Raw genomic sequence first — 27,662 nt, forward strand, 5'->3', positions numbered from 1 at the left:
GGCGTGGCTTATGTAGTGACGAACGAATTTACAGCGTTACTGAATGAACATGTTCATATGTGAACATGAACAATAATTACAAGGATTGCTCACCTGAAAATAATTTTTAAAAAAAACTGTTATCATATGAATTTCTTCTTTTGGTCATAAATTAATCTTGGGGTTAATTTGGATTATTAACTATTTAAAAATATAATTGTGATCATTGTTAGATAACGTTTGTTCTTAATGATGCTACATCACTTTTTTTTATCGAATTAATTTTTATGTTTAAAAAGTGATTTATCAAACCAATAATAATTAATATATGACAAATATGCCAAATATATCTGTCCATACAGTCATAAACTCATAATAGCTTACGGTTATTATCTGTAAATATTATGTTGAAATATATATACCGTAATTCCTCAAATAAAAGCCGGGGCCTTTTATACACATAAAGGTACTGTGACAGTAGCATAGCACAGTAGTGTATCATATTTGGAAATCATATATGTAAGTCAGGAAACCATGTAACAAGTGCTCAAGAAGAAATGGTCTGTATTTACAGCCAATCACAGTGATGTAATTCTGAAAAGTGTATTGTTGAATTGTTCTAAATATCTAAACAATCTATAAATAACTAAATAAATAAAAAAATAAAGTTTTGGATTTCAGAACAAATGTCACGGAAGGGTCTTGAGAAATGTAGGCTATAGGTGTAGAAGTATACATTTTCTCTTTAAATTGTAGTAAAGTAAAAATAGTCAACAAAAATATTTATATTTGAGCAAATTAGAAAATAAACTGTATTTAACTACAGTAACAAAGCATTTGTACTTTGTCACTGTACATCTCTGTGGACTTATGTAGCCTACATTTGGATAAAGGGACTGGATAAAGACTGTAATATGTGACCTTCTATCCACCCCATATGATTCTTTACATACAGTAATATGTATTTCCCAACTCATATGATGCATTAAATATTGTAATATGCATATTCTGTTCTGGGACTGTTTACCCACCCCATATGGCTCTTTACACTGTAATATGAAATTTGACTTGTGCGTTGTTCAGTGATGGGGAATGTAAAACCATAATAAAAACACATTTTAAGATCTATGTTTGGGAGCTCTCACAGTTTAAATAGACCACAGTCAACATTTTTGTTCATTTGTTTTTATTAAGTTGCCTTTAAATGAACAAGCTAATATCCCAATCAGCTTTCTTCCTTATGATCCATAAGGGTTTCTTAGAATCATTGTTCCCTCAAATGCTTTCCAAGGCACATCTATATGCTATAGGTGGTCACTGTGGAAGCAATAAAAATATTTACAGAAATGCAGAAAAAAAATCAGGAAAGGCAACAAAGCAAAAAAAAAAAAAAAAAAAAAAGCATTACAAAAATACCAATCTATAACATTCCATCTTTGTTTAGGTGAAAGTAAAGTGCTTTTGAGGAATAATGTCATTATAATTTCAAAGAGATGAATGTTTATAATTATCGAGAGCACAGAACACAGGCTGAAATTCTTTCATAACAGTCCAAACAGTCCTTTGGAGTACCATGACCAGTAGTCTAACGATGACTGCGGGGTGTTTTTTCAAAGGCACATTGCTGTAAGAAGCTGGCATTGATTTGAATCCCTTCAGTATGAATTTAAATACTTTACAATGAGTGTGTGCAGCAGGAGGCAATGAAAAAGCATCGGACCAACCAAAGCCCACATCGGAGTCCAAGACAGATAGATTGCTCTGGGTGATGGTGAAGCATCAGTGTATGCGACTGAGTGTATCTCTGTCAATCAGTCTGTCTTCACAGCTTTATGAAGTGAGTAATTTTTCTTATACTGGGAGTCAGTGTTGAAAAATCTGTCCCACCAGGTGAACGTAGATCCATAGTTGCCCACAAAATTCATGTGGTGGAAGTCATGGAAACGAGCTCCAGCGTAGAATGGAATCAAATGCAAGGGGTTCAGAGGAATGTCGTAACCACTAAAGAGAGGACCAAAGAAGGAAAGTCAAAGAATGAAACAAGTACTATAAAAATATTTTAGTAGGACATTCTGTCCACTTAATATTTAGTTTGATTTTATACAATGTAGAGAATTACTGTTATAGCCAAACTTGTGAATTAGAAATCTGGTGTTGTGGTTTAAATGTGCACAGGTTATCAAATGAATACATTATCAATATAGTGCCCTCTAGTGTTATAATAAGTTATTGTCAACATGACGTGTTGACATTGTAAAATGTATTGAGCCAGACCATAGCACTGGTGTTAATTTTGTCAGCTATTTTATAATTAATCTTAGTCCTGTGTCAAATGTTCTTTTTAGATTTTAGCATATTTAGTCAACATTTTCTTTTTTTGTTTAGTTGACTAAAGGGCTGTGAATTTTAATCCAGGTTTGGTCAATAAAACTCAATTTTGTAAATGTAATCATGACTATCGATTAATTTGTCATTTCTACTAATTAATTTACTAATAATTTAAAAAAAAATAATTTTCACCTATAAGCACAAACCAACAAAATATCAACTCAAACACGATTTACAGTATTGTACTCATTTACTCATTGAGATATGATTTATTATAACATCAAATTAACACTCTCTACAATAAACTGGTAAAACTCAAGAGATTCTCTTAAAATCTAAAACCTATTCCTAATATTAATTCCAATATTTTCAAATTATGTTAAAGGGTTTTTTTAAAACAAGGAAAAATACTTTGTATTGTCACAATGAGGTTGCATATGTGCTTTTATTCAGCAACCACAATCATACATATTTAGATGAATTATTATCAGTTAATTATTATTTGTCATAATATTTTAGTCCTTTTCCACATTGTAGAGAGAGTACGTGCACATAGTTGCCAGGTTGCAACCTCAAGAATGAAAGCACCTGAAGGCTTTTTAAAAACAGTTCAACAGACAATATTGTTCTCCTGTTTTTTATTTTGTTAGAGTTTTTCCTTTTTGTCAACAATATTGCATGCTTATATAGTTACAATTAGTGTTTATTAATGTAGGCGTCGTCTCTTTTCAGCATAGTTTTCATTGGCTAAATTACTTAGCTCACCTGTGAACATCAATGGTTTCAAGAAGCCGGAAAGCGACCCAAGCCCAGAGCAAAACCATATGATTGCAGAAGACCATGATGCCGATGAAGAATCCAGCCCCCAGAATCAGAGTCTCAGCAGGGTGGGCATATTCTGCCTGCATGCCAAATGGAGCCTAACATACACAAAATGAAACAGATGCCAGATCACCTATCATTATTAAGAAGAAAATTAAATAAACTAAACAATAAATAAATAAACTACAAAATTACTAGGGGTTTAACAAAGCATGTTTCATTTTGAGACACGATAAAGTACAAAATAATTATTTCTAAGAAATATTTTAATAATTAAACAAAATTACAGTAAGGCGGCACCAGAATAGAAATAATTATTACTTCGCTAAAACAGATTATGATAAACACATATTCTTGTGCTCTGTCCCTGCCTACTTCCATTTTATTTATAATTTATTCATAATAATTAATAAACATCAAAGCTAAATTGCATGAGCTTCTGTGTTTATTAAATAATAGCGCTCTCTGTATGTAAATTGTTCACTGTTTATATGTAAATAAAATGTTCATTTTTGGTTGAACTCTATACAATACAATTGTATTGTGATATACTGTGACACAATATAATGTTACACATTTATATATCACAAAATAAACCAACATAAAATATATGATAGCTAAATATTCTCTTCAAATCTGTCTTGGGTATATACTTTCCCTTTATCTGCACATTGTGTGTGTCTTTGTGAAACTGCGAGTAACTTACAGTGAAGTCATGATGGACTTTATGAATGTATTTGTAGATTCTGCGATGATGCAGGGCTCGGTGGAGGAAATAATGCCATGTGTCTTCAATAACTGCACAACCAAAACACTGGGCCAATATAAAAGGCCTGAGATGATGAAAAAGATTATTTAAAAAAAATTCAAACAAGGCCTACTGGCTCCAAAAAAAGGGTACTTCATAGACCTACTATGTTTTTTATTTATTTATTTATTTATTTTTAAAGGAGGTGCTCTCACCAGCGAGGCATGGAGTCCCAGTCATAAGGAATGCTGAAGAACTCAGTAAAGTAATACGTCCCGCAGATGAGCGGTAGCTGGATACAGAAGTGATTAAATAGCAGCATCTTAAAGCACTTCCACTGTTTCTCCCATGTCTCTGGTTTATCCTGCAAGCACATTGACAAAAACATATATAATGAGTTAATCATCTCATTTATATTTCTGTAAACTATAAATATTCAAATTAAAATAGTAACAGATGAAAAACAAAATACTTTGATTCCACATACCGGTTGGATCTTATACTTTTGCATGAAAGGGAGGAACTGAAAGATAAATCCAGGCAGACAGAACAGGAAATAGATCAGTTCGTGGACGATGAGCGAGCCCCAGGTGGCGATCTGGAATTTGCTATAGCTCCGCAGCATGTGGTTCCATGCGTGCTTCAGAGGTTCCTGCAGTGGATTTTCTGGAAGAAATGAATCCACAAACTCCACCGCCAGATACGCTGAAGACAGAATGTTGGCTGTGCCGTTCACCTCCATGGCAGCCAGTCAGTGGGACTCTCCAAATGAGTAACTGTGAGTAACAAATGACAGAAACAAAGACTAGTGAGGCTCAGTTATCTCAAAGTGAAGCTTGCCTGAAGGACAGGTAGTTAATATAAAACAGCATCATATCAGGACACTGTTATATGAACACGAGTAACAGCCCGACATCTGACAAGTCTGACAGATCTAAGACTTTCCAATCCTAAGTCAAAGTTTAAAGTTTAAGATGACTAAAAAGATGAGTTGACGAATAATTTAAAGTCAAAATCACCAAGTCAAGTTTTTTTTTGCGCTTCGAATGTGACTCTCTGGTTACACTTAGATGTTGCTTGTTATTATTCATGTGATATTTCAAACTGAAACTAATTTGTGCACCACTAAATTATTTAGACATTTATTTTATTTTTTTGTGAAAGTTAAATTAGCATTAACAAATAGCCTGGATGGATGGATGGACATAAATTGGTTATTTTTATCATATTGCTGCATGAAATTTATTTGTATCCAGACATATTTTGGATGTATACTTGCACTTTGCAAATTGTTTACATACAACAAAATTCCGGAAAAGTTGGGACGTTTTTTAAATTTTAATAAAATGAAAACTAAAAGACTTTCAAATCACATGAGCCAATATTTTATTCACAATAGAACATAGATAACATAGCAAATGTTTAAACTGAGAAAGTTTACAATTTTATGCACAAAATGAGCTCACTTCAATTTTGATTTCTGCTACAGGTCTCAAAATAGTTGGGACGGGGCATGTTTACCATGGTGTAGCATCTCCTTTTCTTTTCAAAACAGTTTGAAGACGTCTGGGCATTGAGGCTATGAGTTGCTGGAGTTTTGCTGTTGGAATTTAGTCCCATTCTTGCCTTATATAGATTTCCAGCTGTAGAAGTTCGTAGTCGTCTTTGACGTATTTTTCGTTTAATGATGCGCCAAATGTTCTCTATAGGTGAAAGATCTGGACTGCAGGCAGGCCAGGTTAGCACCCGGACTCTTCTACGACGAAGCCATGCTGTTGTTATAGCTGCAGTATGTGGTTTTGCATTGTCCTGCTGAAATAAACAAGGCCTTCCCTGAAATAGACGTTGTTTGGAGGGAAGCATATGTTGCTCTAAAACCTTTATATACCTTTCAGCATTCACAGAGCCTTCCAAAACATGCAAGCTGCCCATATCGTATGCACTTATGCACCCCCATACCATCAGAGATGCTGGCTTTTGAACTGAACGCTGATAACATGCTGGAAGGTCTCCCTCCTCTTTAGCCCGGAGGACACGGCGTCCGTGATTTCCAACAAGAATGTCAAATTTGGACTCGTCTGACCATAAAACACTATTCCACTTGGAAATAGTCCATTTTAAATGAGCCTTGGCCCACAGGACACGACGGCGCTTCAGGACCATGTTCACATATGGCTTCCTTTTTGCATGATAGAGCTTTAGTTGGCATCTGCTGATGGCACGGCGGATTGTGTTTACCGACAGTGGTTTCTGAAAGTATTCCTGGGCCCATTTAGTAATGTCATTGACACAATCATGCCGATGAGTGATGCAGTGTCATCTGAGAACCCGAAGACCACGGGCATCCAATAAAGGTCTCCGGCCTTGTCCCTTACGCACAGAGATTTCTCCAGTTTCTCTGAATCTTTTGATGATGTTATGCACTGTAGATGATGAGATTTGCAAAGCCTTTGCAATTTGACGTTGAGGAACATTGTTTTTAAAGTTTTCCACAATTTTTTTACGCAGTCTTTCACAGATTGGAGAGCCTCTGCCCATCTTTACTTCTGAGAGACTCTGCTTCTCTAAGACAAAGCTTTTATAGCTAATCATGTTACAGACCTGATATCAATTAACTTAATTAATCACTAGATGTTCTCCCAGCTGAATCTTTTCAAAACTGCTTGCTTTTTTAGCCATTTGTTGCCCCCGTGCCAACTTTTTTGAGACCTGTAGCAGGCATTAAATTTTAAATGAGCTAATTAAGTGGATAAAAGTGTAAAATTTCTCAGTTTAAACATGTGCTACGTTATCTATGTTCTATTGTGAATAAAATATTGGCTCATGTGATTTGAAATTCCTTTAGTTTTCATTTTATTAAAATTTAAAAAACGTCCCAACTTTTCCAGAATTCGGGTTGTATATTTGTACATTGATAAAGTTGTCTGTTTATATTTACTCGTGTATATTCATTCAGAAGTTTTATCTACTCTGTCTCTCTCTCTCTCTCTCTCTCTCTCTATCTCTCTCTCTCTCTCTCTCTCTCTATATATATATATATAGTACACTGCTGCTACTTCATCCAGAAATCTGTTTTATATTGCACTTACTGCAGATATTTTTATTTTTTATACAAACTTCTATAGTGCATTGACAATGTAATCACTTGATGAGAGAGAAGAGAAACAGTATTTCGATTCCTCTGTATATGTCTGCACACATGGTGCCATTGACAAATAAAAAACCTTGAACCTTGAACATAACAAAATCAGCTGGTCTGGCTGCATAACCATAAATAATTAAATATAAATGAGACACTATATAATTGGTGATTTTTGTTTATCATATTAATGCATGATTTTCTTTTTTTGGATCCAGACCTCATAAAGTCTGGTTGGAAATATATCAAAAATACAAATGCTTAAATATAACAGAAATACTGTAATGGGCTATTTAACTGGTCAGTCTACTAAATCACAATTACAATCATGACATAAACATTTTATTTATCTTTCAGAAGCAAATATATTTTGAAATAATTTCCCGTACAATAAATACATTGTGTAGTACAACAGTAATATTTTCCTTCTCGCGTGTTTACATTATTCTGCAACTCTAAGTAAATAGGGCAAGTAAAAAGCAGTTCTTAATCTAACCTTTTTAAAATAACATAACAGCAAATATCTTAATGTAAGAGTTTGAATTTCTGCTCGAATGGCTTGTCGACTCACCTGCGAGAAGCTCTTCTGCGCCAGCAGAGCGGTCGCTTTTAATGTAACTGAACTTTATAGAAGACCACTGTCTGAGACGAGAGGAGACGATGTGTGAGGGCAGAGGCTGGGCACTGATTGGCTGTGGCAAGAAAGAGATTGACGTATGCGTCCAGAAGCCTCGGACTGATTGGCTGAAGGAATGAACTGACCAGAGCCGTTAAATATGTTTTTCAACGGCTCTGGAACTGACGATAGTGAGACCTCGAGTTTCTGCACCACCAGCCAATCAGAAACGCGCCTGTCTTTCATAATCTATCAACCTGCGCTGACTGAGCTGCGTCGTCTCTGGCTGCGTTTCAGTCTTTTAGATGCCACGGACCCCCAAATATGACCATCGTCATCCGAGAGACCCCCATTCTAAAATGTAAAAGACAACTATATACTGTAGCTTCCTATATAAATAATTGAAATAGTGTAAAAAGTATATAATAAATGTATAAAATATTATAGATTTTTTTTATCCACCCATTTATTTATGTCAGAATAATATTTTTTTATTTGTTTTCATCTAATTTATTTATATGTTTGGCTTGTTGATTTTGTTTACTTTTTTTTGTATGAACTGTATTCGCATTCATGGCATTATTTCTGTTCATTTATTTTAACCTTAATCTTTAAACAAAAGTGGAGTGGTAGCCTAATAGTGGTTTATTCAAACAAGATCTTCTCTCACTCTCTGTTCCTCTGCCTTATTTAGTGCCAAATACAGTTCATGCATAATTAATCAAGATGTATTTCACATGTATTTCACACATTACTCTCACAATGTTATATTGTATTGTGCTTCATGCAATCACAGACTCTCTTACATACACACACAAAATCTTAACATTATAGGTGTTATTTACTAGAAGCATGTTTATTATTAATGATATAAAACAAGTTATGAAACCAAGAACACAACATTCCTTTTGACAGACAATTAATAATACACTGTTTTCTATATATTTATTAATAGGCTCGGTGACAGTAGTTCAAGATAGTTAAATACTGAACAGCAAGTGCAGAATAGAGAAAGCCATTAATGTTACAGAAAACAAAGACAGAAAAAAAGAGGGTGAAGAGGAACAGAACAAAAAAGGGGGAGAAAGAGAGAAAAGAAAGAAAGTAGTAGTACCTATATACCTCTTCAGTGTTCAATACCGCTAGTACAGAGAGCACATCACGTTGTTTAGTGAGCACAGCAGTAGTTTAAAGATGGCACACATACATCAGTATTTAGAACCATGCAAAGCGGTTTAATACTCAAGCAACCAGCATCAGTCCACAGTATCGTGCATGCCGAAGCATTCAAGTTAACGTTTCAAATGTCAAAGATCGCAAATCTCCAACGATCGGACCACAAGAAAAAAGCCAGAGGATATTAAAAGAAAAAGAAACAACAACAGACAGTTCAAACCATAAGACTTCAAATGTTGTTTGGCAAACAAACTGCGAAATGTAAAACTTTGTTTGTCTTCAATAGAGACCCTTCTCGCATACAAGCAAGCAAAGGTTCAGCTCTAACCATAAAACGGAATTCACATCATCATCATCCAATCTTCATAATGAAGATGGAGTCCAGTTACTTCATAAACAACCTTCCAATAGGCAAACAAGTGCTGGTCCTAAACTAGACACATTTTCCCTCAAGCTTTATTCGAATAAACAATAATCATCAAGAGGCTCCTTCAGATCAAAAGATCAAGAAGCAAAAATCGCTGGCCATCCCCTCGGCTCAAACGCAGGAACGCTTTGTACATGCCGCAGATGCGCCAGTCTTTTCTCAGAGTTTTTCGATTCTGCTTCGTCAGTGCTCCTCAAAGTGCAATAAACGTCATCACTGACTACTCTCAAACAAGAGAAACAGAAAGAAAAGAGAGATACAGAGTGTGTAAAGTGTATATATTAGAGACAAAAAGAGGTAGTGTGTGAATGCTTGATGTTATGTATCTGGATGAGTGTGTGTGTGTGTGTGTGTGTGTGTGTGTGTGTGTGTGTGTGAGAGAGAGAGAGAGAGAGAGAGAGAGAGAGAGCAGTATTCTCCAGGCCATGTCCATGGTGAAGCAGTTCCAGGATGAAGCCTCAGCCGTGGCAAGAGCTTCAGTGTGAGCGAATCCTCTGCTGTACGTCAGCTTCAACTCTAGTGTTCAGTAACTCCACAGCTGCTCAGAGAGGCTTCTCAATCACAGTCACACCTGCAAAATTTACAAATATTAGCTTGGCTGATATATGAGTCTATCATGCAAAATGATTCAACATTTGTGTGTTCTGAACAACTGGTCCTATGTGGTACAAATTCCACTACACTACACAACCACTAGATAGAACTCTTTCCCACAGTATGCTCTCTTTTTGGATTTTTTCTCTTAATATTTGTCCCATTCTTTAAATTAATTTTAATTAGGCACTGTTAATTATGAGTGTTACCTTATTCATAACTGATGAACTGATATATTCTAAACTGTTTACTAAAACATTTCATGACTCATTGATTAATGTGTCTATAACCTAAATAATCAACTATACAAATGCTTAAATATAACAGAAACACTTTAATTGATTATTTAAATGAACATTAATTGGTCAGACTATCAATTTCAAATCACAATTACAATCATAATCTATAAACATTTTAATTATCTCTCAGAGGCAAATATATATTTAAATAATTTCCCCCCCCAAAAAATGCACTGTGAAGTACAACAGTAATATTTATCTTCTTGCATGCACTAAATACACAATATACCATTATATAATAGCATAACATATTAAGATGAAAAAGGGTATTTGTGTTAGCTGAATTGGTATTGGTACATAGAATTTAATTGTATTCCCTCTCTATATAACTGCTGATTTCCTTTTTTTTTTTTTAGAAAAACAAAAATATTCTATAAATGTTTTAATATTTCACGGTCAAATCAAATAATTAGTCAAATAATAACCTTGCTATTAATAAAAAAACAAGACGGAAAAAAATTCACCTGGTTCATTCATTACCCTGGAAATAGAAGATGAAGTAGAATGCACTGCATTGTGGGACATAAGGCACATTTGGAAAGCACCGAAGGACATTTAAGTATTACATTACATAATTGCTCAAAAGTTTGTTGTCTGTATTTAATATATATTGTCACATGTTCCTTCAGAAATCATTCTAATATGCTGATTGTGCGCTCAACAAATATTTCGTATTAAATTAACATTAAAAACAGTGCTGATAACCGTTTTGAACATAGCCTCTTTCTCTGACCTGCGTAGCTGCGTCCTGTGCTCATGCAGGTGGGCAGTAGAGTCCATTTATCAGTGATTGGATTGTAGAACTCCACTGAAGCCAGGTTGCACGAGCCATCATCTCCACCAATCACATATAGCAGGTTATTTACAGCACACACACCTGAAACACAGATATACTTGAATGAAACATCACAACCATCACAGCTAGAAGTGTTTTTATGTGTGTGTCAGCTGGCAGAGTGGCACACTGTGCTGTTCAGCAAAGTTCTGACCAACTCACCTGCGTTCCTTCGGCACATATTCATATCAGCCACCTGTTTCCACGTGTTAGTGGCAGGGTCATAAACCTCGCAGCTCTTTCTAACCAGGGGGCCGTCGTGCCCCCCTACTGCATACAGCAGACCTTTTAAAACACCTACCCCTGTCCAACACAAACATTGATGGTTTACACAGACATGCGTTGCCAGCATACATGAAGGTTTTGTGTGTGTGTGTGTGTGTGTTACCTGCACCACTGCGGCGGGTTCCCATCTCTGCTGTATAAGACCATTCATTGGTGTTTGGGTTATAGGCCTCAACTGTACTCAAACACTGACGAGTTGCTCCGTCATACCCTCCGACTGCATAAAGCAGACCTAAAAAAAAAAACAGAAAATCAACTGTTTGATATCAAACAAGAATAAATCTGCACTGCACAAAAAGGTAAAATATAAAAAAATGCATTTAGAAAAATATTAAGATAACTTCAACCAATGCTAAAATTATCAAGGTACAGTTCAGGTAATGCTTCATGATCAATCTTAAATTAAAATGTATTAAGTACAATTACGTATTTTAAATATTAATAACGTAAAATAACGTACTGAAGCTAAAAGTTTGGTTTGGTAAGATTTTTTAAATATATATTTTTTTAAGTTATTTGACCAAAATACACTAAAAACTATAATATTGTGACATTGAATACTATTAAATATATCCTAAAATTTAATTTATTCCTGCAATGTCTTTAGTGTCAAAAATCATTCTAATATACTGATTGGTACTCAAGAAACATTTCTTGCTATTATCAATATTAAAAACAGTTGCACTGTCTGATATTTTCGTGGAACTGCGATACATGGTTTTTCGTTAGGATTCTTTGTTGAATGAAGGGTTCAAAAGAACAGTGTTTATTCGATTTTTGTGACCCACTAACACTTGCACTCTAATCTATTTCTATTCAATCTACTCATTTTCTTTTTATTTATTAAAAAACTTGACCCTCTAGCATTTACATTCTCTATTTTTATATAAAAAATCAACAACTTTGCACTCAAACACTAGCTCTTCTCTATTCTATTTCTATTCTATCTACATTTTATTCTTTTTAGTTATTATAAAAAAAATAATAATAATCCTTGCTGTGTGTATTGTGTAAGACTAACCGGGACTTGTCACAGCACTTACATTTTGTTGCTCTTTTGTCGGTCTGATTGCTTCTATTGTCCTCATTTGTAAGTCGCTTTGGATAAAAGCGTCTGCTAAATGATTAAATGTAAATGTAAAAGCCTTTACTATCACTTTTAATCAATGTACTGCAACCTTGCTGAATACAATGGTTAATAGTAATGATTTTTATTGTATAATTATCCATATTTATTTTTATAGCTTGACAATGTAAGCACTAAGCAGCATCAAAACAAAATATACAAATACACCAATAGGGCAATATACTCGTTATTACGAAATTTGTGCAGTGTATGAAGGGGTCTGATAAGGTTGAAGACCCCTTGTTTAGGTCCTTTTTAAAAGTCAGAGTTCATCAATAATAAATGGCAAACAAAAGCAGAACAGCCATTCACGTCTATTGGCAGTGGCTGTACATATACAGATGGCGATTGGCTTCTTGGCAGTCACTAACCTCCAACAACGCCAACTCCAACACTGCTACGTCGCGTGTTCATGGGACTCACGTGGAACCACTCATTGGCCTTAGCGTTATATGCCTCTACAGTAGCTAAACCTGCAAACCAACATCATCATAATGGTCACACAGACGTAGGAACACAGTACACATCCAGTTTTCATTAGTATCTTCATAATAATGAGCATTGTTGTTACCATGACCAACATAACAGCTATGCACTTCTCCACATAAACAGTATGCAAGATAATACAAGATCATTTAATATATTACCCGTGCTGCCATCAAAGCCTCCAACAGCATAAAGCAGTCCGTTGAGGACAGCGGAGCCTAGAGTTGATCTCCGGTCCTGCATACTGCTGACACAACACCACTCGTCTTTTACTGGGTCATATGCATCCACCGTCCTCACTCGTAATGACCCGTTAAAACCCCCGACAGCATACACAACACCACCCATGTACACCACACCTACGCGTACACAAAAGAAAAAAAATAGAGAACTCTCTTTCAAGCATCCGATGTTAAAAATCAAATAATACATTTTTTTTGTAGCCGTAAATGAGTCGAGTACATTTTCATTGAGGCAAGTTTTCATGTCTTTTAAATGTTACGCGGTTACATAATTTATCAGTTACAAAAAATGGTTCATTAATTATTTTGTATTTCATTACTGATTTAAAATTTTGTCCGAATATACAGTACTGTTCAAAAATATATATTTTTTTATGTTGTGTAATGTTTATTTCATAAAAAACTGTAAAATTGTGAATTATTATTGCAATAAAAATAACTTTATCTCAAATTTATGTTAATATATTTAATTTATTCTTGTGACGGCAAAGCTAAATTTTCAACATCATTACTCCAGTCTTCAGTGTTACATGATCCTGCAGAAATCATTGGCATATACTGATTTGGCACTTTAGCAATATTTTGTCTTAATATCAATGTTGAACACACTTTATATTTTTGTGGAAACAAATTAAAAAAAAAAAAAATCTGGATTCTCTCATCAACAGAAAATGTATTCTGTAAAACTCTAAATGTCTTTATATGTCACTTTGGTTCAATTCATATTTTATAAGAATAAAAATTTAACTGCTATTAAAGCTAATCAGTGACACTTTAGTATAGTGAACAATTCTCACTATTAACTAATCACTTATTGACAGGCCTATTATTAATATATTTGCTCTTTATTAGTACTTCGAAAGCACATATCCTGCATCCCTATTCCTGCCAAATACCTAAACTTAACAACTGCATTACTAAATATTAATAAGCAGCAAATTAGGAGTTTGAGGCAAAAGTAATAGTTAATGGTTTGTTTAAGGGGTCATATGACGCCATTTCAAGTTTTCCTTCTTCTTTGGATTTTTACAAGCTGTTCATGAATAGATAAGATCCCTAAAGTTGCAAAGACTAAAGTCTCAAATCCAAAGAGATATTCTTTATAAAATTTAAGACTCGTCCACACCCCCCAAAATGCCTTGTTTAAACACCCTCACATGTCTACATCACTGTGTGGGAAGATTTGCATAACGCCGCCCAAATGTTTATGCAAAGAAAGAAAGCGTTACTTTTATTCTTGCTGTAGTACTGTGGCTGCCACCGCCGCCATGTCGTGGAGATTCTGTGTTTAGTTGCGAAAGTGAAAATATTTTGTTTGGCTTTTCAAAAGAGGACATGACTAGAAATCAGTGGTTAAGTTGTATTTAGAAACCCTGTTCCAGAACAGTTCAAGCCAAATATTCAGATGTGTGCAGCGCATTTTATGGAGGACTGTTTCCTGATCCTGGGAGAGAAGACTACAATGCTGGCTGTTCACAAAGGTTGTTTCTATAGTGGGGCAATTCCAGCTTTGCAAGGACAGTCCGGCACTTCTGACTCACAGCCTGTAAGTACATTTTCATATTTAAAGGATTTGCCACTGATGATTCAAACACGAGTTTTGAGCAGTGTAGTGTAGCGCTTGTTGTTTGTCATTTCTCCGATCACAAATGAAGACATTGTTTTATGGATGCAACAAATGGCTCTTTTGTAATGGTTTTTATTGGTTTTGTGTCATGACGCTGGGGCACGTCATCACAATATGGTAAGGGGCGTAACATTTCCGTCACACGCTGGAGGTATTCAACCAAATCACAACACAACACAACACAACACACTTTAATAGCAAGAATTGGACCTTAAAATAAAGTGTGACCAACTAATCTCTTAACTTGACCCCAAACTTTTGAATGGTAGTGTTGCCACCAAATGTTGTGTCCAGTTAACTGTATCCTTTTTTCTGGGACAATAAGTAGTCAAGATTTACAGTATGTGCCTATATAAATATTGAAACCCAATAGTTCCTGTCCCCCAATTCATGTTTACTGTATAAAAATATTCATGTCACATAAAAAGTCTATGTGGTATATATATATATATATATATATATATATATATATATATATATATATATATATATATATTCCACTTAAGCCACTTTTGTGATGTAAAGATAATAAAGGTAAAAAATTTTAACTTGCAATTTAATTTTCTTGCTGTCCCTTACAGTACATGTGCAGTCACTAAACATAATTTTCATCACTAGGGTAATTTAAAAAGCGGCATGTTTTTAGCAGCATACACATCATAACAGATTCCAAAGCAAATAACATTCAACACACCCAAGAGTTTAGTCTCCATCATTATTTTCAGAACGTGGTCTAAAATGTAGAGCTGTTGATCGTGAGACCAGGGTGAATCATTTTGCCAGTCACTGTCAATGATATGAGCGTGCAGCTCACCTGCTCGACATCGTCTGGAGGGTAATTCTGCCACTTGGAACCATCTCTCCTCCTCGAAATCATAGCACTCCACACTGCGGATGGCTTTAGGGGCCTGTCCCCCCACCACCATCATCACCTTTAACACACATGAGAAAAGACTCCAATCAAAACCATCTAGAACACGGCTTCTCTAACTTTTTATCTAGTTTTATATATTTTGTTAAAGTATAAATTATAAATTATACATTCATAAACTGTATGCACTTTTTGGGGAGCTACTTTATATAATTTTAGTATTATTTATTTGCTATTATATTACAAATTCGTTTTTATTTTAATATTTTCAGTTTTAATTTTAATTGTATTTAACACATACACAAAAAAAGATTCCAATAAAACCTCTCTAGGACAATGCTTCTCAAACTTTTTTGTTTATCTAGTTGATAATTTTGCTAATTTTGTTTTTAACATGTCCCAAGTTCTTAAAAACATACTCCTTGTATTCATTTAAACTATTTTATATATAAATATATATATATATATATATATATATATATATTAGTTTTTTTATTAATATTCTAATAATTTCAGTCTTCATATTAATTTCATTACTTTTTTTTTTTTATATAATTTCAGTCTTCATTTTAATTAAGGTGACCTTTAATACACCCAAGAAAAGAGTACATATCAAAACCCTCCAGAACAGTGATTCTCAACCTTTCTGACATCAAAATATTATACAATATTATACATATGACATATATGATCCAAATATTATACAATATTATACACACATGACTTTTTAAGGTTTTTTGAAAATATTTCTTTTCAATATTTCTTTTTTTTTCTCAGGCATATTTATTTAATAAATATCTTAATTGTATTTTTGATATGCTCTATATAAAAATCTATCTCATTTATAATATTTATCAATATTATAATGACGTTTGTACATACCATATTGATATTATGGCATAATACATACATTTTATTGAAACCAATTATCATTTAAAAGCTTGGTCCAATAAAAACATTATGACTAAAATCTCCACAAATCATATCAGAGACATGGACTGGAGATTTACACCTTTGTAAGTTGAGCAAAGATGTTCAGATATGGGACGAGAGTTTGAATCCAGCTTGCATCATGTTCCCAATCTCCATCCACTGACTTCCTGCTCTTTACAGCTAATGAAAAATAATAATCAAGACTGTCCAGACAAACCTTTGGGTAGCTGATGGGTGTTCTCACTCTGGTGCGGATGGTCTTCATCATGGAGCGCTGCTCGGCCGGCAGCAGGTGGTACTTCATGGCTTCAATTAGGTAGTCTTTACAGGCACTGCTGTTCTTCACTAAAGTTTCCTCCTCCACCCTCTACACACACACACACACACACACACACACACACACACACACACACACACACACACACACACACACACACACACACACACACACACACACACACACACACACACACACACACACACACACACACACACACACACACACACACACACACACACATCAAATTCCATTAAAATGAAAGAACTTCAAAGCATATATTCACTAATGCATTACTCATGCACACACATACAGTATACCTGTACGAGGTATTCTCTGGAAAGAAGAGGCAAGCGCACATGTTCCATCAGATGAGCCATGTGTTCCTGACGCACATCTTTATCATGCGTGACCCAAGCTATGACCGCTTCAAACACCTATAAACACCCAGGGAAAGTTTAATACCTTTCTCATCTGTTATAAATCATCAGCATGAAATACAGGTGCAAACAAGTCACAAAACATTTTGAGATCTGATAACTGCAATCATAGATATGTATAGGTAGATGCCACAATGGACCGCTCCAAACACATTAACGCATCCGCCATCTTGGAACGGACTATGTGTCGTCATTCACGATAAAAATCATGCATTATGTTATTTAGTCATTTTAAGTAGTTTTTGTTTTAGAATTTCACAAATTCATTGCATTATTAAAAATACAGCTGCCACAAGGCAAGGGTTTCATCTTAAATTTTATTTGAATACAGCTTTGTTTTAACAAAATTAGAACAAACTTCTAACAAAAATGTTTGAAATAGTTTTGCAGGTAGGATTAGGTAATAATATTGATAATTAGCATAATATATATATATATATATATATTTTTAGCTTTAAGTTAAGTAATTTTGATGATGTTTTTGGGTAAGTTAAGCAATTTTGTCATTTTTATTAGTTTTTGCTTTCTCAATATTATTATTTAGGTTTCATTTACTGATTCGTTGTATTTTTTTAAAATACAGTTGCCAAGCAAAGTTTTTTGTCTTATATTTATGTCATTTTGATTCGGCGTTATTTCAACAAAATTATAACAAACCTATAACAATTTTTTTTTTTATTAAATAGTTTGAGGATTAGTTCATGATTGTAACACTGTTGAGGAGCTGCATCACATAAACTAATCGTATAACCTGTATTAATCATTAGCCTGAAGAGGCTTATTGAAATGCATGTAGTCACAAATTAAACGTATTCTCAAAATCTGAACACAAGTGATCACAGAAGATGTTTCCAAGATGCGTGTCAATACCAGGTTTAAATAGCATTCTAGACATGGATGTTAATAGCAGGTGGAACAAGCCAGACGTAGAACTGAAAGGAATTAATTCAAATACAAAAATATGATATCTTTAGAAACTGGCGTTGCCATGGCAAAAAAACAGCATGGTGCCCACGCCTTGCATCTTCCAACTCCTGTTTCCATGACGACCAACACACTCTCATCAGCAGCTACAGCTATTCCTATAGTATTATTGTACCAGCAGTATTTTACCATGGCAACAAAGCTGCTAAAGTCTGCATGATAAAATCAACTGTGTGCTGTTATAGTTACAACAATACAAGCCTCTCATCAAACGTGATGCTACCTTTTCTTCTGACGGGATGGTCAGTTTGTCGCTTGCTATTAGGCTGCACACTTGGTCCATGCCCAGATTGAGAAACTCTTCACTCTGCACGACCTCTGAGAAGTGTTGCTCTGTGAGTGTCGATGAGTGGGAGAGAGATTGAGGCTGTCAAACAGAGTTACTAACACATCCAATGGGAACATAACTATCATCATGACTACCGTGTGCATGAATTTCGCAGTTCTTTCTTTTCTGGATGGACACACACCTGCGTACGTGTTGGCGAGATTGAGCAGCTCCGTGCAGGCGTGCAAATCGGCGAAGGCGCGGATACCGAGGCAGTTGGTTGGATGAAGTTGAGTTATGAGAAACTCGCAGCAGGCCTTTTTAACTTCCTGTAACTGCAGCAGACCAGCGGCAGGCAAGAGCACCTGAACACAAACACACACACACACACAAACAGAAAAGACCTTACACATGGCTTAATATAAACCCTTTAAGAATTTTGTCTCCTGCACTTTTACTTGCCCTGGAAAGAATTTTACATGCATTAAGGTGTGTGTGTGTGTGTATATATATATATATATATATATACACACACACACACACATTAGGGCTGTCAGTTGATTACATTTTTTAAATTAATTAATTACATGATGTGTCGATTAAATAATCAAATTAATTTCAATTTACATTTGGCTGTGAAAATACCCCCAAAATATTATTTAATCCTATTTTTGTGTTAAATGAGAAAGTATTAAGTAGACATTATAAATAGTAGCTTTATAAAGGAATGTTTTATTTATTTCAACAAACTATGAACCATAAAAATAGATAATTTGAGTAAAAAAATGTTTTATCCATTCATGCAGTGGAATTCATTGGTAACCAAAACTGCTTTGTTACCAACAGTCTTCAAAATACCTTTTTTATGTTCCACAAAAGAAAGTAAGTCATTCAGGCCTAAGTAAATGATGGCATTTTTTTGTTTGTTTTTTGGGCGAACTATTCCTTTAAAGATTTTTTACCCTATTTTTCCTTTTGTAATGAAATAATACTCTAAATAAGAAACTAAAAATGCCACCAGGTGGTGGTAAATGTCTTTATGAGTGTTTTATTCGTTTAAACTGGCTGATTCATTCAGGAATTTAGTAAATGGCTCACTTTAGCAATCAACCTTAGAATCACTTATTCACACGATTAGATCAAAATGCACATTTATTCAGAAACTGAACACCGCTGTGTTGCATACGCATAAACCCAAGATGCCCTGTGAACCTATATTGGACATGGGTTGGGCAATTTGATCAAAATCTTATATCACGATACAAGTTAATTCATTTCATGGTAACGATATATATCACAATCTTTATATCATGATGGTCTTTAGGATATCAAAATTTTAGATACCATAAAAATTTTATAATTCTTGTCACCAGTGTCAACATAAAAAAGATAAAAAATACTAGCCCAAATAATAATAATAATAATGATAATAATAATAAAAATGTATAATAAACAGCCAGTGATTAAATAAGAATAAGAAACTAATTACAGGCAATAGGACAAAAAATACAGTAGAACAAATAAGAAATGCTACATATATTGTATGAAGTAATCAAATGTATAAAACACTGCATATTCTTTACTGTGAAAATTAAATATATTTCTTCTTAAGTTACAAAAGTGATTTAGTCAAGTGCAGTCAAGTGAGAGATTTTCTCTCTTTTGTTGTTGGGTTAACATAAATGATTGACTGCAGGAATATTAGACTGCTGTCACTTTGGGGCCGTTTACACCTGGCCACTTCATGCGTTTTCTCAGATCGGATAGCTATCCGATCGTGAAAAGACCAGGTGTAAATGCCCTCCAAAACGCATTTGAATCCGATCGCTCAAACCACTTCAGGAGGTGGTCTGGGCCGCATTCCAGACAAAACCAGACAAGTGTAAATGCATCTGGTTGTTAAAACCACATATGTAAATTGTACTCCTCCCCAAAATGCTAAAAAAATAAACGTGTGAGGGCGTGTTATAGGCTATATGTAATGTTATAGCCAGATATGACGACGCTACTGGAACACGCACCACCAGATGAGAAGCTGAGCATATATTCATTAAACCAACGTGCAAACTATCGCAAATCGAAGTGAAAGTAGGTCGCGAATGCTTAACACACAATCATCATCATTAATAGTAGAGAAACGAAATGATCTTACCAGTGCTGTTGCCGCTCTCTCTTATTGCGGTCTTTGATTTTGAAATTTTAGCTGATGATCAATAAAATGCAGCTCATATCTGTTGCTTTCGGTGATGTGCACTCCATTAAATCTGCATATAGCGCTGGAATTGAAGATCGGATTTAAATCCGTTTCGCAAAAACACATTCATGTGACCAGGTGTAAATGGAACCGTTTTGATAAATCAGATAGCTATCCGATCTGAGAAAACGCATGAAGTGGCCAGGTGTAAACAGCCCCTTTAAGAGCTGCATGGATCCAATATACTATTACAAATGTTTTCTTTCTCGGCTGTTTGCTTACACTTAAAGGTGCACTGTGTACAATTTAGCAGCATCTGGTCTACTGTCCATGTCCAGAAAGGTAAGAAAAACATCTTCAAAGTAGTCCATGTGACATCAGAGGGTCCGTTAGAATTTGTCAAAGCATCGAAAATACATTTTGGTCCAAAAATAGCAAAAATTACGACTTTATTCAGCATTGTCTTCTCTTCCGTGTCTGTTGTGAATGCGACTGCTGTGACTGTTGACGTACGACGCTGCTGACGTGTTTTCTGGTGCGCCCAATAACAAAGATAACATGTCAGCAGTGTCGTACGTCAGCAACGTCACTGCAGTCGCACTCACAACAGACAGAAATTTTTGTTATTTTTGGATAACAAATGAATGAATCAGCGGTTCAAATGAATCAACTGAATGAATGATTCAGTGATAAAATCATTGACTTGCTGCCAACTGCTGGTGGACTGACTTTCATTTTTAGTGTATAATTTTAGTTATTAAATTTATTTAACATTTCTGTATTCAAAATTTTATATTTAAAACATTAATCTCCACATGAATGTATGAATTTAATCGACTCATGCCACCTCTGAGCCTCATGAAACATCTGAAAATGTCCCTACAAGCCACTTTTGTGTTCTTGTGTGCCACCTCTGTAGTACAAATTATTTTTTATTTAGGTCAGGTGCTCCTAATTACAAAAAGAAAAAACTGCTCTTAAACTAGGTGTGTGACAGGTATGGATGTGGAATGGGGTTTGACTTAGGAAAAAGGTTCAGCCCCTGTACCCCTGTATGTGTGTGCACTGAGTGTGTATATTTATCATGTATACATACACACACACACACCTATGCATGCATATATTAATGAAAAATATGTTACACTTATATCTTAAATATATGTATATATAATATGAATGATACGAATATAAATATATGCAAAATATATATTGTATGTGTGCATATTTATATTTACATGATTAAATGCTTATAAACGCGTGCAAATTATACGTTTTTGTGACCACGTAGCACATCAACATCATGAGTGTGTAACCGTAATAGAGACGATGGTCCAGAATCTCTGCCAGTTTGACAAAATAATTGTGTCTATAGGTATATCGCCAACCCCTCATTGGACATGTGAAATGGATTTCTTTGGATTATGTCTCACTGTTTTTTAAGCATCTCACACCACTAAATGTTGCATTAAATTAAAATAAAGCCAAATTGCACTTTATCTAGACTGTTTTTAAAGCAAGAAAGTGTCCCATATGTACACCACTCACTCTTTTTCCCTCTATTTATAATATGAGAGAAGCTTAATGCACATGCAAACTGAACTGATGGGACCTAGAAGGTTACGGTACCATCAGGGCCATTCTTATTGTTAAGCCTTGCAGCAAAGTTTGGCTTCAAGTTCCTCCCTTAAAAATTTGGCCTCATTTTAACACCCTCCGACTAGTCAACTGTGCAGACACAGACACATAAGCTACTGACACCCACCCACACAACACACACACACGCACGCACGCACGCATCTTGGATGTGATTTTCTGTCCTCTCAGACTAATACCAAATAACACAACATAAAAAGAATACAAATTCAGTCAACTGAGTTATAAGGTCATATTTTTATAGCGTGCAAAAAAACAAATGTGGTGCTCCAGTCACCCACACACACAGTTACCTGCACATTCTCCTCTGTTACTTGGATCTCAGCAGTGTAAACATAGTCGATCAGCATTCCCAGAGTCCAGCCGTCAATCTCTTTGATTCGAACCTTCTTTTGACGGCTCTCAGTCATCTCTCCTACAATCACACAAATATTCACAAAATATTCATTTTAAATGTTTTTTTTATTTTTGCTTAATACTATATATATATATATATATATACATACATACATACATAATTTATGTATATATAATATTTTATAAAAATGCTATTTACTGGTTTTGTTTAGTTAGTTGCTCTTAAACATTATAATTTCTATTCACAGTATGAAACATTTATTCATAAGCCTCAGAGGATAACATATTTTTCCCCCAGACTATAACTATAGCCCAGCAGCAGATGGACTGTCCTAATGTGACCCTCCAGTGTTGTGAATGTGTGTGAGTGTGTTCTCACCTGTAAACATAGCGTGGAAGTACGGAGACCCCGCAGCTAAGACGACTCGATGAGCAGCTATCTCCACATCCTCCGCAATGATGGTGACATCACACAGCACACTCTGACTGCAGAAAGGGGAAAGATTTCATACACGCACACTGATCAGTTCTTACACACACTGGCCACAAAAAAAAAAACTATTTAGACAAAATGTCTGTATGATACTGCATTAGACACTACAAACGTCGAACGTAGCAGCATCTGCAAATACAGGAAGTTAGACCACAGAAATAACTTCTTTGGAGCGATTTTGCAATGATTTCTAAGCAGCTGGTTAAGGTGAGTTTAGTGGATATTTCTTAAATTATGTATCATAAGTGTAAGGCTTTTTTTTTTTAATTCCTACTTCCTCTTACAGGATGACCAGCCAGTTAACTGCCTTCTAATGTGACCTTCACTGGTTTGTCTTTATTTTGATCCATATACCTGCTGTTTTATATTTTGAAACTCAATACATTTCTGAAATGTTTTGCTTGAAAAGTTTGGGTAAAATTCTAAAAATGGAAATACTGTAAAATATTAATACAATTAAAAATAACCATTTAACATTTGAACATATTAATAAATCATAATTAAAATTGCGGTGCTTAATATTTTTTACATTTGTTTAGGATTCTTTGATAGAGTGTTCAAAAAAACGGATTTATTTGAAATAAATATATTTTATACATTTTGATCAGCTTAATGCAATCTTGTTGGATAAAAGAATAAATGTTTTTCTTCAAATAATAAAAGAATCTTAAGAAAATACAAACAGTTATGTATATTGTAAATAAATGCCATGAGTGGTTTGATAATTTGCAATAAAATGCAAGGTCTTCTATCCATTTTAAAGAGTGGTTGAAGTATTCAAATACTTTCTGTGGCAGCTATATTATTATAACTCTCTCTAAATTACCATTTTAATACTCATAACAGCAAAGAGCATGTTACCCAAAAATGAAAATGTTGGCTTTTTGTTTACTCATCCTCATGTCATTTCAAAATTCTGTGACTTTCTTTTTTTCTGTAGAATGCCAGATGGAGTATTAGACAATAGTTAACCTCAGTCATCACTCACTTTTCATACAATACGAGTGAACTCTGGCAGAGTCAGGCAAACATCTTCTGTGTTCCACAATTGAACATAATGACAGAAATATAATTTTAGGTTAAATAATCATGTAACAGCAGACACATAAAACAGTATACTTAACGTGCATGATTTCAAGCAGTATCTCTCACACACCTGCGGAGCTCATTCATGATCCTGAAAGCTTTCCTCATGTGATGTGGATTGATGGTGACCGCACTCTGTTTCTGACACACATCATCCTTCAGCTCCACAGCTTTATGATGACAAAGCTTAGTGCATCTGAAACACACACACACACACACACACACACACACACAGTGGTACATCATCACACACCATTGTACCATTACACAAGAAGTGACCGTATGGCAGTTTGTAAACCTAACATCAGTTCCTAAACATGTGACATAAAGAGTGTTGAAGGTGTGTGGACAAAGACAGAGAGATGTCATGTGATCTTATGGCTGAACAGATTTACTCTATGTTGACATTACAGTAGTATGAACACAAGCATGTCTTTGTCTCACACACACTTAGCTCTTACAGTGGATGAATCTCCATAGCGCTGATTCCGTTCACATCAGTCTGCGTCTCTCCATCTCTGGTCGGACTCTGTTGTTTAAATCCCCTCTCTGTCCCGTCCACCGAACCGAACCAAACCGGGCTGCACTGTGTCCTGGTGTGCGGGTCCAGCACCGCTAATGAAAATAAAAGAGAAAAGCGGCCTCACAATCGGTGTCAGTGTGACTGACGTGACTGAACACTGAGCAGCAGACAGGTCGGTTGTGTGGGTGAGGACAGGACACATCCAGAGACCCAAACGCTTCAGCTCACACACAAAAACAAGAGTGAAGGAAAGCCTGACACACTCCTTCGGCGACAAACAAAAACAGCAGCGGCCCCACAGCGCCTGCTGCTGCTGGAAGACCTCACGACAGACTGCTGAGAGACGGTCATGTGTGTTTGGTTCTCTTACGAGAGTTCTCTCGTACTGTGTCTTAGCTAAGACGCTACGGGAAAAGTCTCTTTTCACGAAATACTGAAGCAAAAAATTATCCTTAATCTTGAATTTTTGTAAAGCGCATTTGCAGCAGTACACAGCCATAGGCGAGACGGCTCGCTCGCTCATTGGCTGCTTCTGCGGCAAGTGCACAGCCTATCGAGCCCAGGCTGATGCCATATCAGACCAATAAGGGCGCACGCCACTTCCCGCCGAAACGGGTGTGGCCCAACCTTATAAAACGAGCTCGAAAAGGCTGACTCACCTGATTTTTCATCTCTTCAGCGAAGCTCACGCATCGCTGGATCACGGAGGAAGCAAGCGCCGTCTGAGAGGCATATCAGCGGGATGAGCCATTCTGAAGCTGCTGGCCTTCGCCGCCTTCCACTGCCGTTCCTGCTGCGCTGTCCGGCGCCTATATCCTTTCAATTCTGTTATTTCCAGCTTTTCTTTATGCGTGTGTGTGTGTTCGCCCTGCGACTCACACTCGTAAAAGAGCTTGTGTCTTTTTTAAGATGCCTTCCTGCGGCTCGTGCCCATCTCCACATGTAAGCACAGCCCTTCACACAGGGCTCGCGCTCATAAAAGCGACTCAAGTCGATCGCGCGCACTACATAGTAAACGTGCCCACTCCTCAGTGCCCACAATCACTATGTCATGCGCGTCATGTGGTTTCTGTAAAAACGAAACCCGTGCACGTTCGTCCGGCCACGGCCGATGGTGCTATAAATGTAGTGACGATGCCCACCCCTCAGTGCCCATCTCCGCATGTGAGCACAGCCCTGCACACAGGGCTCGCGCACATAAGATCGACTCAGATCGGTCACGCGCGCCACATAGTAAACATGCCCACTCCTCAGTGCCCACATACACTATGTCACACACGGCGCGTGGTTTCTGTAAAAACGAAACCTGTGCACGTACGCTCTGCCCAGGCAGGCAGCGAGTCGAAAGTGGTAAATGTGCATTGCAGCCCACAGTTACTCGCAGACATCACGAGTCCCACGGGACCCGCTCAGCCCTCCCCCAATCGGTTAAGCACCGGGATGGGGTCGAGGACGAGCGATCTGCCCGCTGTGATCAGCGCGCTCCCCGCCTCAAATGCCACAGGCGTAACGCCCATGGTGCAGTGCACCCAAGCGCCGCCGTTGCCCAGTCAACAGAGCGCGCTTCGCATCCAGCCCTTAGCCATTCATGCAGATGCATGGTCAGCGCTTCCAGGGGTTTCGGATTGGGTGCTAGGCATTATAAAGGCCCATACTGGATCTAAGACAGCTGAACAAGGCATTGATGAAACGCAGTTTCAAAATGCTTACGACCAGGAAGCTCCTCGCGCAGATTCGCAGAGGGGACTGGTTCATGTCAATAGATCTGAAGGACGCGTATTTTCAAATACAGATAGCGTCAAATCGCAGGCGATATTTGAGATTCGCCTTCGAGGGCCAGGCATACCAGTTTACAGTCCTGCCGTTCGGCTTGTCCGTGGCTCCTCGTACGTTTACGAGGTGCATGGATGCAGCGCTCGCTCCTCTCAGACTCAGAGGCATGCGAGTGCTGAATTATTTGGACGACTGGCTGGTTCTGGCTCGATCACGAGCGGAGCTCGTGGAGCACAGGGCCATTTTACTCGATCACCTCGAGAAGCTCGGTCTCAGTGTCAATTGGGCGAAGAGTTCGCTGAACCCCAGTCAGACGATTCTGTTTTTGGGTATAGTTCTGAACTCGTGTTCCATGACGGTGCGGCTGTCTCCACAGCGCGCGTTGGGCATCCACTGCGCACACACTAGGAGTGCGCAGCGAGTTCTTTCCGCTGCGGCGCGACCGTTTTGCTCAAACACTGTCAGAAGGTGCTGGGCCTCATGGCCTCAGCATCTCCGGTTCTGCAGCTGGGCCTGCTCTGCATGCGCCCCTTGCAGCTCTGGTTGAAGGCGCGGGTGCCGCGCAGAGCGTGGGTGTCTGGCCGACTGCGTCTCAAGGTCAATCAGAGCTGTGTCACAGCCCTGAAACCCTGGACAGCAAACGGCTGGTACCAATCAGGTGTAAGCCTGGGGACTTCCCCGAATGTGAAGATGGTGTCGACGGACGCCTCCACTTCGGGATGGGGAGCGCTGCTCGAGGGCAGACCGTCCTTTGGCCTGTGGTCATAACGGGAAAAGCTCCATCATATCAACTGTCTGGAAATGCTGGCAGTGGAGAACGCGCTGATGCGCTTTTGTCCCCAAATCAAGGACCACCACGTCTCAGTCCGTTCGGACAACATGTCTGTGGTGTCCTACATAAATCGCCAGGGCGGTCTCGGGTCCCGAAACCTATACAGGATGGCGGAACGCCTCCTGGTTTGGGCTCAGCGCAACGTGCGTTCACTGAGGGCAGTGCATGTGCCTGGGCTACAGAATCTGGGTCCAGACAGGCTGTCCAGAGGCAATGTTCCTACGGGCGAATGGTCTCTACACCCACAAA

General features: G+C 37.0%; 2 protein-coding genes across 2 annotated transcripts; both read right to left on the minus strand.

Annotated features, from left to right (window-relative positions):
* Positions 1-1,330: 1,330 nt before the first annotated feature.
* On the minus strand, positions 1,331-4,677 carry LOC132143050 (methylsterol monooxygenase 1-like). Its single transcript, XM_059553209.1, has 5 exons — positions 4,365-4,677; positions 4,093-4,241; positions 3,836-3,962; positions 3,073-3,227; positions 1,331-1,980 (listed from the first exon to the last, which is right to left on the minus strand). The coding sequence occupies exons 1-5, from the start codon at positions 4,617-4,619 to the stop codon at positions 1,791-1,793; spliced, it is 876 nt and encodes a 291-aa protein (XP_059409192.1). The 5' UTR covers positions 4,620-4,677; the 3' UTR covers positions 1,331-1,790.
* A 3,783-nt stretch (positions 4,678-8,460) lies between these two features.
* klhl2 (kelch-like family member 2) lies at positions 8,461-25,146 on the minus strand. The gene is made up of 15 exons (XM_059553918.1): positions 24,747-25,146; positions 24,356-24,481; positions 23,086-23,192; positions 22,643-22,764; positions 18,705-18,867; positions 18,458-18,567; positions 17,131-17,247; positions 16,751-16,900; positions 15,544-15,661; positions 13,022-13,219; positions 12,746-12,847; positions 11,352-11,480; positions 11,126-11,266; positions 10,862-11,005; positions 8,461-9,806 (listed from the first exon to the last, which is right to left on the minus strand). The coding sequence occupies exons 1-15, from the start codon at positions 24,761-24,763 to the stop codon at positions 9,778-9,780; spliced, it is 1,773 nt and encodes a 590-aa protein (XP_059409901.1). The 5' UTR covers positions 24,764-25,146; the 3' UTR covers positions 8,461-9,777.
* Positions 25,147-27,662: the final 2,516 nt, after the last annotated feature.

The sequence above is a fragment of the Carassius carassius genome, chromosome 7, assembly GCF_963082965.1.
Source record: "Carassius carassius chromosome 7, fCarCar2.1, whole genome shotgun sequence".
Taxonomy (NCBI): domain Eukaryota; kingdom Metazoa; phylum Chordata; class Actinopteri; order Cypriniformes; family Cyprinidae; genus Carassius; species Carassius carassius.

Coding starts and splice junctions, on each gene's coding strand:
- LOC132143050 (XM_059553209.1), bottom strand. CDS start 4,619: ATGGAGGTGAACGGCACAGCCAACATTCTGTCTTCAGCGTATCTGGCG. Junction 4,242..4,364: donor AAAAGTATAAGATCCAACCG/GTATGTGGAATC, acceptor ATGTGCTTGCAG/GATAAACCAGAGACATGGGA. Junction 1,981..3,072: donor GAAACCATTGATGTTCACAG/GTGAGCTAAGTA, acceptor TCCTCTCTTTAG/TGGTTACGACATTCCTCTGA.
- klhl2 (XM_059553918.1), bottom strand. Junction 18,868..22,642: donor TAACAGAGGAGAATGTGCAG/GTAACTGTGTGT, acceptor GTTTGTGTTCAG/GTGCTCTTGCCTGCCGCTGG. Junction 16,901..17,130: donor CCAGAGAATACCTCGTACAG/GTATACTGTATG, acceptor GTGTGTGTGTAG/AGGGTGGAGGAGGAAACTTT.